This window comes from Felis catus, chromosome D3 (assembly GCF_018350175.1).
Source record: "Felis catus isolate Fca126 chromosome D3, F.catus_Fca126_mat1.0, whole genome shotgun sequence".
Classification (NCBI taxonomy): Eukaryota; Metazoa; Chordata; class Mammalia; order Carnivora; family Felidae; genus Felis; species Felis catus.
This window is the reverse complement of record NC_058379.1, coordinates 20,572,962-20,591,388: the sequence shown is the minus strand read 5'-3', so window position 1 is coordinate 20,591,388 and position 18,427 is coordinate 20,572,962. Positions and strand designations below refer to the sequence as shown.

The window sequence follows — 18,427 nt, the reverse complement described above, 5'->3', positions numbered from 1 at the left end:
TTCCCATTGAATACCTCTCATGAAACATCTCCTCCTTGTCTGTCATAGTGAGTCAGATGAAAACCCAACATGCTCCACGACCTTGACAGTTTTGTTTGTCCTTTCAGCACTGAGTGTCTGCAGCCTACCGACACTTAGCTGGTGCCCAGGAAAGGTTTTGAATTAAAAAGAATACATCAGTGAATAAGAAAGGAAAAAATGCACATATCCACATTCTTTACCTTATTGCCCAAACTAGTATCTCTTCTTTCATTTGAATCATCATAATTCATCCACATTTTTAAGCACAGAGGTGGAGGTCATCTTAGACAAACCCTTAGGCCTCACACACAGCCTCCAGGTAATTCCTAAATCCAGGGATCTCCACAATAAATATAATGCTAAAATGTCCACACTACCCAAAGCACTCTATAAATTCAATGCAATCCCCATAAAAACTCCAATGACGTTTTGCACAGAAATAAAAAAATAACCCAAATTTTGTATAGAATCAGAAAAGACCCCAAATAGCCAAAGCAATCTTGAGAAGGAAGAAACCTCAAGACACCGTTCTTTGTACTTTCAAATTATATTACAAAGCTGTAGTCATGAAAAACAATGTGGTATTGTTCTCGAGAGACACATAATTGATGCCATAGAATAAAAAGACCAGAAAGTCATTCAAGTTCCTCTTGACCACCAGGGAAGACATAGGCTGAAAACGGTCCTTTGCAATGTCTCCGGAACAGAGCTACCATGGATTTGGGAAGGGTTTCAGAAAGAATATACATGAATCCTAGAGAAGATGCCCCAAATGGGATCCTTAGAATCTCACTGCTATTTCCAGATGCACTTTGGGAGAGAAAACTGGAATGACTCAGACGTCTGACAATGAGCACATTGACATAGATGCCGGGATAGAGTGTTAATCAACACACTCCATCTGGGTAAGAAGTAAGTGTAAAGAATAATCTCATCAGGGTCAGGTCCCATCTGCCAAAGGTCCCCATTGGAGCTGCCCTCTGCTCTCTGCTGCTTCCTGCATTGCACGGATGCCTGGAGCCCCGCGTCCGCTGTCATATCCAGTTACCTCCTTCCCCTTTTGATACACCTTTACTGTTAGAGGAATGTGTGTAGAGACAACTCTTCAGTCCTGATCCATGAGCAGTCAAGGGAGCCATGAACAGGCTCACCCCCAGGAGTCTGAGCAGAACAGAGTCTGCCTTGAGGTGGTGGGGGGCCACGTGGGGAGACCTGGTCTAACGCTGAGGTAGAGGAGAGTGGCTAGAGCAGTGGGAGGCAGAAGTGGTCTCTGATGGGCTCTGCTCATGTCATACAATGGCATGTCAGTGTCTGGACGCTAAGGGGCACTCAAGGCCTGTTTCTGAGGGGTCATGGTTGATCAGAGATAAGAACTGCCACCTGCCACTGCCTGTGCCCTCTGCTCAGGCCTCACATCTGTGACTTCCCCACCCCTGCCCTGAAATCGCCCCTACTCTGCCCATCCCCCTGACATCCTCAGACAGAGGCACCTAAAGAAGTCAGTGAGGAGTCAGAAAACAGGGGGGTCGCATTTGCATGGCTGGGCCCTCCCCCTCTCAACAGATCAAGAGGGGAAGGGAGAGGGGAAGGGAGGCTCTGCTCAGCTGTGAGGCAACAGAAGGCAGGATCGGTGCTGACCTCCGCCATGGCTTGGTTCCCTCTCCTCCTCACCCTCCTCGCTCACTGCGCAGGTGACTTGATGTGGGGACACAGAAGGGGTCCTGGAAGCACAAGTGTGCGCCTGATTCCTCCTCTTGTCTCTAGACCCCAGGAATATCCTCTCTGTTGTTTCTCTTTCCAGGGATTTGGGCTCAGTCGGGGCCGAATCAACCATCCTCAGTGTCTGGGGCCCTGGGCCAGAGGGTCACTATCTCCTGCACTGGAGTTGGTGTTTCCGTGGATTGGTACCAACAAATCCCAGGAATGGCCCCCAAAACCGTCATCTATCGTAATAGCAACCGACTCTCAGAGGTCCCTGATCGATTCTCCGGCTCCAAGTCTGGCAGCACAGCCACCTTGACCATCACTGGGCTCCAGGCCGAAGACGAGGCTGATTATTACTGCTCATCGTGGGACAGCAGTGGCATTACTGACACAGTGGTCCAGGCCTGTGGGGAAGTGAGACAAAAACCTAGTTACTCATCTGTAAAGAGGGAAACACATCAGCAGTTGCCTCCTCAGCTTAGCCTGTGATTCTGCTCATTCCGTGGCTGATGACTTGGGCGCAGGACCATGCATGGGCATCTCCCATGAGTGAGGTTCCTCCTGTCCTTTCCGTCCTCAAAGTCACTCTCAGAGCACCCTTCCGACACAAAGAGTCTTGATTAAAGAGAAATCTCTTGTTTTATCACCTGAGGTATTTCACTTCTAGGCCAGATCATATCAATTTTCCTTCTGATATTAAAGTAAATGAAACATTTTTAGTTTTTCTCTGAAATCTAACCATGTGGTGCTTGAAAATAAGTCAGCCTTATCTGCATCTGGTACTATTATCTCCATGGCAGTGCCTAGTTTCTTCCTATTATCTATTATTTGTGAAAAAAAATGCCAATTTAAAATTATAAAATTATGAAGATAAGTTTCAAAACCTTTGTCCATAGGAAAAACCCTGCACTTAATTGTTTATAACAACTGATTCCTAATCACTAAAGCCTGAAAGCAACCTAAACGTGGCACATGGATATTCATTCTAGGTTTAAAATAATCACCCAAACAAGGAACCAACTAAGAGGTCACCCAGGAGGTGCCACTTTTATAAATAATTTGATAATTACATCCAACATTGGAAGAAGAAAAACTCTGCAAACATCTGTAGGTCGCGGGGGTGCTAAACGCTGAAAAAGAATGAATCATATGAACAGAGTAAAACATTCTGAGCCACAGAATTATTGTATATGATACTAATGGCACTTAAATGACACTCTATCATTCTCTGGCATTGTCTCCCAAACAAACGCAAGCACATCAGCCCCCAACCACTACACATACCCGTGTGCGCACACACACAAGGACAGGGTGTGTCTAAGAGCTCACGAGCCAACTTAAAGGGCCCCCATGAGGCAAAACTAGAAAGATTTCAACCACAGGAACATAAAAGGATTGGGTTGTAACTCAGTGTCTACACATATGTCTGCCGTCCATATTGTTAACTGATGGTATAAATATATGGAATCACATGAGACACATTTCTGTGCAGAGATTTCATGGAACAGGTGTAAACCCTTGGCTTGAATGACGTCAGGCATAACCCCCACTCAGTAAGTATGCACAAAGGCACCAACAAGAGGGACAGTCTGAAGAAGTGTCACACTAAGAGAAGCTTAAGGACAATTCACAACTCAATGTCGCAAAGAATGTTAACTGGATCTTACTACAGAAAAAGGACATTAGGGAAAAACTAAGAAAATCTGAATAAACTGTGGATATTAATTGTTACGCCTTGAACTGTGTCTCCAACAATTCATGTGATTAAAAGTTCTAGAAACTCCCATATCAGGATGAGACCTTATTTGGAAATGAGTCTGTTGCAGATGTAATTACCAGGGTGAGACCAGTAAAGTGTAAGAGCATGTGTTCTAGGCTTTCTCTGTCTTTGTTTTTCCTCTGACTCGGCCTGCAATGATGGTGAAAGGAATCTCACTATTTAAGAGAAAAAAGCCTATGAACCCATCCTACCTTGTCCAGAGAACCCTGGTATTACCGGAAATAATGCAGACATTTTGTTGTCTTTTCACTGTTAACCCATGGAACATTTACCAAATAAAGATAATAGTGTTGAATGTGAGTGGGATTCCCTTTCCTGAATTCCCTTTGATGGATGAGCAGAGAACAACTTTCTAAGAAGATAGATAGATTCCCTTGTACTGTATAATGGTTTATATCAATGTTCATCCTGAGAACACTTACAAAACTGGACCAATAGAGAAGCAAACGGGTCATAAGTATACCAGAGAAGAATATTAAATTCCAGACTAAGTATAAAGGCCTGGTCAAAACCCAGATTGGGAATTAAGTACAGTGGATACTTCTCTGCGGAGAACAGGTAGTCTTTTGACAAAGAAGGATTTCAGATGCCCCAGAGCCTGTACCATGGAGGTGGTGGGATAACAGGAGACTCTCAGAATACAGCAACAACAGCAAAAAGTATTCAAAGTTCAAGGACTTTGAATAACCCTCATGGACTTTTTATCACATATGAACCGGGAGTGAACCTGGGAAATATGAGGCCTTGAAATTGGTTTCTTTGGAGACTGGTAGGGGTGCCTGGATGGCTCAGTCGGTTAAGCTTCAGACTTTGGCTCAGGTCATGATCTCGTGGTTCGTGAGCCGAAGCCCTGCCTGGGGCTCTGTTCCAGAGAATCAGAGCCTGGAGCTTGCTTTTGATTCTGCGTCTCCTGCTCTCTCTCTGTACCTCCCTGCTCTCTCTCTCTATGTCTCTCTTTTTTCTTTCTCTCTGTCCTCTCTCTCTTAAAAAAAAATAAACATTAAAACAAATTTAGATTGGAGACTGGTAGTGATGCCAGGCCTCCGCAGCAAGAAACCCAATGTCAGGGAACACTAATATGTCCAGGAACATAAACACTGTAAACTAAGCCTATGGTGAGCAGCCTGGACGCTGTTAGGGACCTGAAGAAAATTAATGTCTCCCTCCCAAGCACCCGGAAGAGGATCTACTCATGCTCCTTCCCTGAGTACTGAAAGCTCAAATATCCATCTGCAAAGGTCAGAGTGTCCTCTAGGGATGCTGTGTGTTGTCAGAGCAGCTGGGTGACCAGGACCGGGGTCAGCGGTGGCCTGTTCACACTGGCACTGAGAGGACAGGTCTGTGAGGCAGGCCAGCAGGAAAATACCCAAACAGGTATTTCCCGACAGACCTTGCTACCTGACAGAGCTCAGTCCCATAACCCAGAAGTTCCTGGTGCTCTAAGCCCTCCTTTCTCAGTGTGCAATGTATTATAATTACTCACACCTGATCCTTCTTTAGTCCTTCTCTGTGTCACACAAGGTTCTACTCATATGTAAATATTCACACAATTATTTTCCCCAGTGGTTTATCTAATCCATCTCTGCACTGTTCATGACAATACAACTAGGATATATCTCTTGGGATTTGTATCATATATATTTATATATATATATATATATATATATATATATATATACATATATATGTATATATATACGTATATATATATACATATATATGTATATATATAAGTGTATGAAACACCAACTACATATATATAAAACATAAGATACAGTTATATACACACATACACACTTCTAGTCATCGACTCTTGGTTAACATAGAACCGTGTGCTCTAGCGTGTAAATATTTAATCCTTCCCATTAAATACCTCACAAGAAACATCTCCTCCTTGTCTGTCATAGTGAGTCACATGAAAACCCAACATGCCCCACGACCTTGACAGTTTTGTTTGTCCTTGCAACACTGAGTGTCTGCAGCTTACCAATACTTCGCTGGTGCTCAGGAAAGGTTTTTGATTTTTAAAGAATACATCCGTGAAAAAAAGGAAAAAAGCACATATCCACATTCTTTACCTTATTGCCCAAACTAGTATCTCTTCTATCATTTGAATCATGATAATCCATCCACACTTTTAAGCACAGAGATGGAGGTCATCTTAGACAAACACGTAGACCTCACACACAGCCTCCAGGTAATTCCTTAATCCAGGGATCTCCACAATGAATATAATGCTAAAATGTCCACACTACCCAAAGCACTCTATAAATTCAATGCAATCCCCTCGGAGGTCGGAAGATGGCGGCATAGGAGGACGCTGGGTTCACCGCGCTTCCTGCTGATCACTTAGATTCCACCTACACCTGCCTAAATAACCCAGAAAACCGCCAGAGGATTAGCAGAACCGAGTCTCCAGAGCCAAGTGCAGACGAGAGGCCCACTGAGGAGGGTAGGAAGGGCTGCGAGGCGGTGCACGCTCCAGGGACTGGTGGAAGGCAGCCGGGGCGGAGGGGCAGCCCGCCGGCTCAGCAGAGCCCTGGAGTCTGACTGGCAAAAGCGGAGGGGCCTGACGGACTGACGACAGCAAGCGCAACTTAGCGTCTGGGAGGTCATAAGTTAACAGCTCTGCTCAGAAAGCGGGAAGGCTGGAGGACAAAGGGAGGGAGAGCTGCTGAGCCCCCGGACGACAGAGCTCAGTTTGGTGGGGAACAAAGGCGCTTCCAGCGCCATCCCCCTCACCCATCCCCCAGCCAAAATCTCAAAGGGAACCAGTTCCGGCCAGGGTACGTGCTAGCTCCCCGCAAACACCCAACTCTGTGCTTCTGCAGAGCCAAACCTCGGCAGCGGATCTGACTCCCTCCCGCTGCCACAGGGCCCCTCCTGAAGAGGATCACCTAAGGAGAATCGATCTAAGCCTGCCCCTCCTGCCCCCTGCACCTTGCCTACCCACCCCGGCTAATACGCCAGATCCCCAGCACCACAAGCCTGGCAGTGTGCAAGTAGCCCAGATGGGCCACGCCACCCCACAGTGAATCCCGCCCCTAGGAGAGGGGAAGTGAAGGCACACACCAGTCTGATTGTGGCCCCAGTGGTGGGCTAGAGGCAGACATCAGTCTGACTGCGGCCCCGCCCACCAACTCCAGTTATACACCACAGCACAGGGGAAGGGCCCTGCAGGTCCTCACCATGCCAGGGACTATCCAAAATGACCAAACGGAAGAATTCCCCTCAGAAGAATCTCCAGGAAATAACAACAGCTAATGAGCTGATCAAAAAGGATTTAAATAATATAACGGAAAGTGAATTTAGAATAATAGTCATCAAATTAATCGCTGGGGTTGAAAACAGTATAGAGGACAGCAGAGAATCTCTTGCTACAGAGATCAAGGGACTAAGGAACAGTCACAAGGAGCTGAAAAAGGCTTTAAACGAAATGCAAAACAAAATGGAAACCACCACGGCTCGGATTGAAGAGGCAGAGGAGAGAATAGGTGAACTAGAAGATAAAGTTATGGAAAAAGAGGAAGCTGAGAAAAAGAGAGAAAAAAAAAAACCCAGGAGTATGAGGGGAAAATTAGAGAACTAAGTGATACACTAAAAAGAAATAATATACGCATAATTGGTATCCCAGAGGAGGAAGAGAGAGGGAAAGGTGCTGAAGGGGTACTTGAAGAAATAATAGCTGAGAACTTCCCTGAACTGGGGAAGGAAAAAGGCATTGAAATCCAAGAGGCACAGAGAGCTCCCTTCAGACGTAACTTGAATCGATCTTCTGCACGACATATCATAGTGAAACTGGCAAAATACAAGGATAAAGAGAAAATTCTGAAAGCAGCAAGGGGTAAACGTGCCCTTACATATAAAGGGAGACCTATAAGACTCGTGAGTGATCTCTCTTTTGAAACTTGGCAGGCCAGAAAGGATTGGCACAAGATTTTCAGTGAGCTAGACAGAAAAAATATGCAGCCGAGAATCCTTTATCCAGCAAGTCTGTCATTTAGAATAGAAGGAGAGATAAAGGTCTTCCCAAACAAACAAAAACTGAAGGAATTTGTCACCACTAAACCAGCCCTACAAGAGATCCTAAGGGGGACCCTGTGAGACAAAGTCCCAGAGACATCACTACAAGCATAAAACATACAGACATCACAATGACTCTAAACTCGTATCTTTCTATAATAACACTGAATGTAAATGGATTAAATGCGCCAACCAAAAGACATAGGGTATCAGAATGGATAAAAAAAAACAAGACCCATCTATTTGCTGTCTACAAAAGACTCATTTTAGATCTGAGGACACCTTTAGATTGAGAGTGAGGGGATGGGGAACTATTTATCATGCTACTGGAAGCCAAAAGAAAGCTGGAGTAGCCATACTTATATCAGACAAACTAGACTTTAAATTAAAGGCTGTAACAAGAGATGAAGAAGGACATTATATAATAGTTACAGGGTCTATCCACCAGGAAGAGCTAACAATTATAAATGTCTATGCGCCGAATACCGGAGCCCCCAAATATATAAAACAATTACTCATGAACATAAGCAACCTTATTGATAAGAATGTGGTCATTGCAGGGGACTTTAACACTCCACTTACAGAAATGGATAGATCATCTAGACACATGGTCAATAAAGAAACAAGGGCCCTGAAAGATACATTGGATCAGATGGACTTGACAGATATATTTAGAACTCTGCATCCCAAAGCAACAGAATATACTTTCTTCTCGAGTGCACATGGAACATTCTCCAAGATAGATCATATACTGGGTCACAAAACAGCCCTTCATAAGTTTACAAGAATTGAAATCATACCATGCATACTTTCAGACCACAATGCCATGAAGCTTGAAATCAACCACAGGAGAAAGTCTGGAAAACCTCCAAAAGCATGGAGGTTAAAGAACACCTTACTAAAGAATGAGTGGGTCAACCAGGCAATTAGAGAGGAAATTAAAAATACATGGAAACAAACGAAAATGAAAATACAACAATCCAGATGCTTTGGGATGCAGCGAAGGCAGTCCTGAGAGGAAAATACACTGCAATCCAGGCCTATCTCAAGAAACAAGAAAAATCCCAAATACAAAATCTAACAGCACACCTAAAGGAACTGGAAGCAGAACAGCAAAGGCAGCCTAAACCCAGCAGAAGAAGAGAAATAATAAAGATCAGAGCAGAAATAAACAATATAGAATCTAAAAAAACTGTAGAGCAGATCAACGAAACCAAGAGTTGGTTTTTTGAAAAAATAAACAAAATTGACAAACCTCTAGCCAGGCTTCTAAAAAAGAAAAGGGAGATGACCCAAATAGATAAAATCATGAATCTAAATGGAATTATTACAACCAATCCCTCAGAGATACAAACAATTATCAGGGAATACTATGAAAAATTATATGCCAACAAATTGGACAACCTGGAAGAAATGGACAAATTCCTAAACACCCACACTCTTCCAAAACTCAATCAGGAGGAAATAGAAAACTTGAACAGACCCAAAACCAGCGAAGAAATTGAATCGGTTATCAAAAATCTCCCAACAAATAAGAGTCCAGGACCAGATGGCTTCCCAGGGGAGTTCTACCAGACGTTTAAAGCAGAGATAATACCTATCCTTCTCAAGCTATTCCAAGAAATAGAAAGGGAAGGAAAACTTCCAGACTCATTCTATGAAGCCAGTATTACTTTGATTCCCAAACCAGACAGAGACCCAATAAAAAAAGAGAACTACAGGCCAATATCCCTGATGAATATGAATGCAAAAATTCTCAATAAGATACTAGCAAATAGAATTCAACAGCATATAAAAAGAATTATTCATCATGATCAAGTGGGATTCATTCCTGGGATGCAGGGCTGGTTCAACATTCGCAAATCAATCAACGTGATACATCACATTAATAAAAAAAAAAAGAGAAGAACCATATGATCCTGTCAATCGATGCAGAAAAGGCCTTTGACAAAATCCAGCACCCTTTCTTAATAAAAACCCTTGAGAAAGTCGGGATAGAAGGAACATACTTACACATCATAAAAGCCATTTATGAAAAGCCCACAGCTAACATCATCCTCAATGGGGAAAAACTGAGAGCTTTTTCCCTGAGATCAGGGACACGACAGGGATGGCCACTCTCACCGCTGTTGTTTAACATAGTGCTGGAAGTTCTAGCATCAGCAATCAGACAACAAAAGGAAATCAAAGGCATCAAACTTGGCAAAGATGAAGTCAAGCTTTCGCTTTTTGCAGATGACATGATATTATACATGGAAAATCCGATAGACTCCACCTAAAGTCTGCTAGAACTGATACATGAATTCAGCAAAGTTGCAGGATACAAAATCAATGTACAGAAATCAGTTGCATTCTTATACACTAACAATGAAGCAACAGAAAGACAAATAAAGAAGCTGATCCCATTCACAATTGCACCAAGAAGCATAAAATACCTGGGAATAAATCTAACCAAAGATGTAAAAGATCTGTATGCTGAAAACTATAGAAAGACTATGAAGGTAGTTGAAGAAGATATAAAGAAATGGGAAGACATTCCCTGCTCATGGATTGGAAGAATAAATATTGTCAAAATGTCCATACTACCCAAAGCTGTCTACACATTCAATGCAATCCCAATCAAAATTGCACCAGCATTCTTCTCGAAACTAGAACAAGCAATCCTAAAATTCATATGGAACCACAAAAGGCCCCGAATAGCCAAAGTAATTGTGAGGAAGAAGACCAAAGCAGGAGGCATCACAATCCCAGACTTTAGCCTCTACGACAAAGCTGTCATCATCAAGACAGCATGGTATTGGCACACAAACAGACACATAGACCAATGGAATAGAATAGAAACCCCAGAACTAGACCCACAAACGTATGGCCAACTCATCTTTGACAAAGGAGGAAAGAACATCCAATGGAAAAAAGACAGCCTCTTTAACAAATGGTGCTGGGAGAACAGGACAGCAACATGCAGAAGGTTGAAACTAGACCACTTTCTCACACCATTCACAAAAATAAATTCAAAATGGATAAAGGACCTGACTGTGAGACAGGAAACCATCAAAACCCTAGAGGAGAAAGCAGGAAAAGACCTCTCTGACCTCAGCCGTAGCAATCTCTTACTCGACACATCCCAAAGGCAAGGGAATTAAAAGCAAAAGTGAACGACTGGGACCTTATGAAGATAACAAGCTTCTGCACAGCAAAGGAAACAACCAACAAAACGAAAAGGCAACCAACGGAATGGGAAAAGATATTTGCAAATGACATATCGGACAAAGGGCTAGTATCCAAAATCTATAAAGAGCTCACCAAACTCCACACCCGAAAAACAAATAACCCAGTGAAGAAATGGGCAGAAAACATGAATAGACACTTCTCTAAAGAAGACATCCGGATGGCCAACAGGCACATGAAAAGATGTTCAACGTCGCTCCTTATCAGGGAAATACAAATCAAAACCACACTCAGGTATCACCTCACGCCAGTCAGAGTGGCCAAAATGAACAAATCAGGAGACTATAGATGCTGGCAAGGATGTGGAGAAACAGGAACCCTCTTGCACTGTTGGTGGGAATGCAAATTGGTGCAGCCACTCTGGAAAGCAGTGTGGAGGTTCCTCAGAAAATTAAAAATAGACCTACCCTATGACCCAGCAATAGCACTGCTAGGAATTTACCCAAGGGATACAGGAGTACTGATGCATAGGGGCACTTGTACCCCAATGTTTATAGCAGCACTCTCAACAATAGCCAAATTGTGGAAAGAGCCTAAATGTCCATCAACTGATGAATGGATAAAGAAATTGTGGTTTATAGACACAATGGAATACTACGTGGCAATGAGAAAGAATTAAATATGGCCTTTTGTAGCAACGTGGATGGAACTGGAGAGTGTGATGCTAAGTGAAATAAGCCATGCGGAGAAAGACAGATACCATATGGTTTCACTCTTATGTGGATCTTGAGAAACTTAACAGAAACCCATGGGGGAGGGGAAGGAAAAAAAAAAGAGGTTAGAGTGGGAGAGAGCCAAAGCATAAGAGATTGTTAAAAACTGAGAAGAAACTGAGGGTTGATGGGGGGTGGGAGGGAGGGGAGGGTGGGTGATGGATATTGAGGAGGGCACCTTTTGGGATGAGCACTGGGTGTTGTATGGAAACCAATTTGACAATAAATTTCATATATTGAAAATAAATAAATAAATAAATTCAATGCAATCCCCATAAAAATTCCAATGAAGTTTTGCAAAGAGATAAAAAAAAACCCTGAATTTTGTATAGAACCAGAAAAGACCCCAAATAGCCAAAGCAATCTTGAGAAGGAAGAAACCTCGAGACACCATTCTTTGTACTTTCAAATTATATTACAAAGCTGTAGTCATGAAAAACAATGTGGTATTGTTCTCAAGAGACACATAGATTGATGCCATAGAATAAAAAGACCAGAAAGTCATTCAAGTTCCTCTTGACCACCAGGGAAGACATAGGCTGAAAACGGTCCTTTGCAAGGTCTCCGGCACAGAGCTACCATGGATTTGGGAAGGATTTCAGAAAGAATATACATGAATCCTAGAGAAGATGCCCGAAATGGGATCCTTAGGATCTCCCTGATATTTCCTGATGCACTTTGGGAGAGAAAACTGGAATGACTCAGACGTCTGACACTGAGCACATTGACATAGATGCCAGGATAGAGTGTGAATCAAGACACTCCATCAGGGTAAGATGAACATTTAAAGAACAATCTCACCAAGGTCAGGTCCCATCAGCCAAAGGCCCCCATGGGAGCTGCACTCTGCTCTCTGCTGCTTCCTGCATTGGCACCGGTGCCTGTAGCCCTGCCTCCACTGTCATATCCAATTAACTCCTTCCCCTTTTGATACACCTTTACTGTTAGAGGAATGTGTGGAGAGAAAACTCTTCAGGCCTGACCCATTAAGAGTCAAGGGAGTCATGGACAGGCTCACGCCCAGGAGTTTGAGCAGAACAGAGAGTTTGCCTTGAGCTGATAGAGGGCCACAAGTGGGGACACCTGGTCTAGCCCTGAGGCAGGGGAGAGAGGCTAGAGCAGTGGGGAGGCAGAAGTGGTCTTTGATGGGCTGTGCTCACCTCATACAATGGCATCTCTGTGTCTGGACGCTAAGGGGCACTCAAGGCCAGTTTTGAGGGGTCACGGTAGATCAGAGCTGAGTCCTGCCACCTGCCACTGTCTGTGCCCTTCCTCAGGGCTCACATCTGTGTCCTCCCCACCCGCTGCCCTGAAATTGCCCCTCCCTTGCCCATCCCCCTGACAATCTCAGTCAGAGGCACCTATAGAAGTCAGTGAGGAGTCAGAAAACAGGGGGATCCCATTTGCATGGTTGGGCCCTCCCCTTCTCAACAGTTGAAGAGGTGAAGGGAGAGGTTAAGGGAGGCTCTGCTCAGCTGTGAGGCAACAGAAGGCAGGATCGGTGCTGACCTCCGCCATGGCCTGGTCCCCTCTCCTCCTCACTCTGCTCGCTCACTGCACAGGTGACTCGATGTGGGGACACGGGAAGGGGTCCTGGAAGCACAAGTGTGGGCCTGATCCCTCCTCTTGTCTCTAGACCCCAGAAATATCCTCTCTGTTGTTTCTCTTTCCAGGGATTTGGGCTCAGTCGGGGCCGAATCAACCATCCTCAGTGTCTGGGGCCCTGGGCCAGAGGGTCACTATCTCCTGCACTGGAGCTGGTAGTTACGTGGGCTGGTACCAACAAATCCCAGGAATGGCCCCCAAAACCATCATCTATGATAATAGCAACCGACCCTCAGGAGTCCCTGATCGATTCTCCGGCTCCAAGTCTGGCAGCACAGGCACCCTGACCATCACTGGGCTCCAGGCCGAAGACGAGGCTGATTATTACTGCTCATCGTGGTACAGCAGTGGCAGTGCTTACACAGTGCTCCAGGCCTGTGGGGAAGTGAGACAAAAACCTAGTTACTCATCTGTAAAGAGGGAAACACATCAGCAGTTGCCTCCTCAGCTTAGCCTGTGATTCTGCTCATTCCGTGGCTGATGGCTTGGACGCAGGTCCATGCAAGGGGAGTGAGTGAGGTTCCTCCTGACCTTTCTGTCCTCAAAGTCACGCTCAGAAAACCCTTCCGACACAAAGAGTGTTCATGAAATAGAAATCTCTTCTTTTATCAGCTGAGGTATTTTACTTCTAGGCCAGATCATATCAATTTTTCCTTCTGATATTAAAATAAATGAAGCATTTTCATTTTTCCTCTGAACTCTACCCATGTGGTGCCTGAAAAATAAGTCAGCCTTATCCGCATCTGGTACTATTATCTCCATGGCAGTGGCTAGTTTCTTCTTAGTGTCTATGATTTCTGAAAAAATGCCAATTTAAAAGTATCAAATTATGAAGATAAGTTTCAAAACCTTTGTCCATAGGAAAAACCCTGCACTTCAATGCTTATAACAACTTATTCCTAATCACTAAGGCCTGGAAGCAACTTAAACTTGGCACATGGATACTTATTCTAGGTTTAAATGTAATCACCCAAACCAGAAACCAACTAAGAGGTCACCCAGGAGGTGCCACTTTTATAAATAATTTGATAGTTATGTCAAACATTGGAAGACGCAAAACTCTGCAAACATCTGCAGGTCGTGGAGGTCCTAAACGCTGAAAAGGAGTTAATCACGTGAACGGAGGAAAACATTCTGAGCCACAGAATTATTCTATATGATACTAATGGCACTTAAATGACACTCTGTCATTGTCAGAATTCATGAACAGTGTACACGCCCCATGTCAGAAACTTAGCGAGTACCTAGAAGAATGTAGGAATCTGGGGACATGATGGAAAGTAGAAGGTGACAAAACTCATGTAGCTGCAGTAACACGTGTGAGCCCACGTCAGTGCAGGGGTGGGGCGAGCTGCTGAGCTGAGGGGCTGAATGTGAGTGGAGCCTCTACGTGTAAAGACATAAGAAACTGCACGAAAGTTCTGTCCTCTAGTAACTAAGGTTGTGTCCTGTGGAGGGGGGGGGGCAGGTTGACGATCGTGACATGACTGTCATGATGACTGTCACTGTGTACTGTCACCGAACAATGAAGTAAATGGATGGAATGTGGTGCTGGAGCCACAGTTGTCACTTGAGGAAAGGAAAGTCATGGATACAACCAAGGGAGGAGGCTGGGGAGAGGATGTGGTCACGGAATAGAGCCACAGATGACAGTCTGATGACGTGTGTAGTTTGATGGAGACAGAGACTTGCATGTGGACACAGTCACCAATATGTCCACGGTCCTGGCTTAGTTTCTTCATGTATTTGTCCTTCATGCGTCTGCTGAGTGAAACCGGAAGCAATGATGCCCCATAAGGCCTGAGATGCATTTTCCCAGATATTACATTCTAATACTATTCTCCCAGGAAGACATGGGGCTTTCTCCGGGGAATCTTATCCCAGACAGCAATGGTGCAGGATGAGTATGGAGGACCTTATTAGTGTCAGAAAACGAAAAAAGTGCAAGAAAAACCCTGCACTTTAATGTTTATGACAACTGATTCCTAATCACTAAAGCCTGAAAGCAACCTAAACTTGGCACATGGATATTTATTCTAGGTTTAAACTAATCACCCAAACCAGGAACCAACTAAGAGGTCACCAAGGAGGTGCCACTTTTATAAATAATTTGATAATTACATCCAACATTGGAAGGAACAAAACTCTGCAAACATCTGTAGGTCGCGGGGGTGCTAAACGCTGAAAAAGAATGAATCACGTGAACAGAGTAAAACATTCTGAGCCACAGAATTATTGTATATGATACTAATGGCACTTAAATGACACTCTGTCATTGTCTGTCATTGTCTCCTAAACAGAAGCAAGCAAATCAGTGCACAACCACCACACATACACGTGTGAGTACACACACAAGGACAGATTGTGTCTAGGGGCTCACGAGCCAACCTAAAGGGTCCCCATGAGGCAAAACTAGAAAGATTTCAACCACAGGAACATAAAAGGATTGGGTTGTAACTCAGTGTCTACATATATGTCTGCCGTCCATATTGTTCACTGATGGTCTAAATATATGGAATCACATGAGACACATTTCTGTGCAGAGATTTCAGGGAACAGGTGTAAACCCTTGGCTTGAATGACGTCAGGCATAACCCTCACTCAGTAAGTATGCACAAAGGCACCAACAAGAGGGACAGTCTGAAGAAGTGTCGCAGTAAGAGAAGCTTAAGGACAATTCACAACTCAGCGTCGCAAAGAATGTTAACTGGATCTTACTACAGAAAAAGGACATTAGGGAAAAACTAAGAAAATCTGAATAAACTGTGGATATTAATTGTTACATGTTGAACTGTGTCTCCAACAATTCATGTGATTAAAAGTTCTAAAAACTCCCATATTTCAGGATGAGACCTTATTTGGAAATGAGGCTGTTGCAGATGTAATTACCAGGGTGAGACCAGTAGAGTGTAACTGCATGTGTTCTAAGCTTTCTCAGTCTTTGTTTTTCCTCTGACTCGGTCTGGAATGAAGCTGAAAGGAATCTCACTATTTTGGAGAAAAGGCCTATGAACCCATCCTACATTGTCCAGAGAACCCTGGTATCACCAGAAAAAATCTAGACATTTTGTGGTCTTTTCACTCTTAACCAATGGAACATTAACCAAATAAATATGATAGTGTTGAATGTGAGTGAGATTCCCTTCCCTGAATGCCCCTTAATGGATGAGCAGAGAACGAATTTCTAAGAAGATCAATTCCCTTGTACTGTATAGTGGTTTACATCATGTTCATCCTGAAAACACTTACAAAACTGAACTATTAGAGAGGCAAATGAGTCATAAGTATACCAGAGAAGAAAACTAAATTCCAGACTAAGTATAAATGCTCGGTCAAAACCCAGAGTGGGAATTAAGTACAGTGGATACTTCTCTGCGGAGAACAGGTAGTCTTTTGACAAACAGAGACTTCAAATGCCCCAGAGCCTGTACCATGGAGGTGATGGGATATAACAGGAGATTCTCATAATACAGCAGCAACAGCAAAATTATTCAAAGTTCAAGGATAACCCCCATGGACTTTTTATCACATAGGAACCGGGAGTGATCCTGAGAAATATGAGGCCTTGAAATTGATTTTGATTGGAGACTGGTAGGGGTGCCTCGGTGGCTCAGTCGGTTAAGCTTCAGACTTCAGCTCAGTTCATGATGTCGTGGTTCGTGAGCCGAAGCCCTGCCTTGGGCTCTGTGCCACTAACTCAGAGCCTGGAACCTGCTTCTGATTCTGTGTCTCCCGCTCTCTCTCTGTACCTCCCTGCTCTCTCTCGCTCTCTCTCTCTCTCTCTCTCTCTCTGCCTGTCTCTCTCTCTTCCTCTCTCTGTCCTCTCTCTCTTAAAAAGAAATAAACATTAAAACAAAATCAGATTGGAGAGTGGTAGTGATGCCAGGGCCCTGCAGCAAGCAAACCCAATGTCAGGGAACACTAATATGTCCAGGAAAATAAACACTGTAAACTAATCCCATGGTGAGCAGCCTGGACGCTGTTAGGGACCTGAAGAAAATTAATGTCTCCATCCCAAGCACCGAGGAGAGGTTGCACTCATGCTCCCTCCCTGGACATTGAAAGCTCAAATATCCATCTGCAAAGGTCAGAGTGTCCTCTAGGGGTGCTGTGTGTTGTCAGAGCAACTGAGTGACCAGGATCGGGGTCAGCGGCGGCCTGTTCACACTGGCACAGGGCTGTGAAGCAAGCCAGCAGGAAAATACCCAAACAGGTATTACTTACTACCCGACAGAACTCAGTCCCATGGACCAGAAGTTCCTGGTGGTCTAAGCCCACCTTTCTCAGTGTACAATGTATTCTAATTACACCACATCCCTCTCCAGTCCTTCTCTGTGTCACACAAGATTCTACTCATACTGAATATATTCACAGAATTATTTTCCCCAGTGATTTATCTAATCCATCTCTGCACTGTTCATGACAATACATCCAGGATACATCTCCTGGGATTTATATCACACACACACATACACACACACACATATGTATATATAAAACACAAACTACGTATATATAAAACATAAGATAGAGTTACACACACATGCACAATTCTAGTCATTGACTCAGTTAAAATAGAACCATGTGTTCTGGTCATATAAACATTTAATGCTTCCCATTGAATACCTCCCATGAAACATCTCCTCCTTGTCTGTCATAGTGAGTCACATGAACACAACATGCTCCACGACCTTGACAGTTTTGTTTGTCCTTGCAGCACTGAGTGTCTGTAGCCTACTGGTACTTAGCTGGAGCCCAGGAAAGGTTTTTGATTTAAAAAGAATACATCATTGTATAAAAAAAAATACACATATCCATATTCTTTAACTTATTGCCAAAACTAGTATCTCTTCTATCGTTTGAATCATGATAATCCATCCACATTTTTAAGCACAGAGATGGAGGTCATCTTAGACAAACACGTAGACCTCACACACAGCCTCCAGGTAATTCCTAAATCCAGGGATCTCCACAATAAATATAATGCTAAAATGTCCACACTACCCAAAGCACTCTGTAAATTCAATGCAATCCCCATAAAAACTCCAAGGACGTTTTGCACAGAAATAAAAAAAAAACCCAAATTTTGTATAGAACCAGAAAAGACCCCAAATTGCCAAAGCAATCTTGAGAAGGAACAAATCTCGAGACACCATGCTTTGCACTTTCAAATTATATTAACAAAGCTGTAGTCATGAACACCAACGTGGTATTGTTCTCGAGAGACACATAATTGATGCCATAGAATAAAAAGACCAGAAAGTCATTCACGTTCCTCTTGACCACCAGGGAATAGGCTGAAAACGGTCCTTTGCAAGGTGTCTGGAACAGAGCTACCATGGATTGGGGAGGG

The 18,427-nt window shown here is 43.7% G+C and overlaps 2 protein-coding genes and 1 gene segment (V, D, J or C); all 3 read left to right on the top strand.

Annotated features, from left to right (window-relative positions):
* The window catches only part of LOC123381268 (immunoglobulin lambda-1 light chain-like), a 670,720-nt gene that overhangs the window by 36,016 nt on the left and 616,277 nt on the right, over window positions 1-18,427 (top strand). Inside the window, exons 1-2 of one of the 4 annotated variants that reach the window (XM_045041901.1) lie at window positions 12,895-13,031; window positions 13,143-13,434. The exons of the other annotated variants lie outside the window; for them this stretch is intronic. Of the exons in view, the coding sequence (XP_044897836.1) occupies window positions 12,986-13,031; window positions 13,143-13,434 (338 nt within the window). The 5' untranslated portion in view covers window positions 12,895-12,985. Of the gene's footprint in view, window positions 1-12,894; window positions 13,032-13,142; window positions 13,435-18,427 lie in introns of those variants that run through there. 4 annotated transcript variants of the gene reach the window in all.
* LOC109497182 (immunoglobulin lambda-1 light chain) overlaps window positions 1-18,427 on the top strand; it is a 638,912-nt gene that overhangs the window by 30,746 nt on the left and 589,739 nt on the right. The window lies entirely within an intron of this gene.
* LOC109496970 overlaps window positions 1-18,427 on the top strand; it is a 927,213-nt gene that overhangs the window by 331,910 nt on the left and 576,876 nt on the right.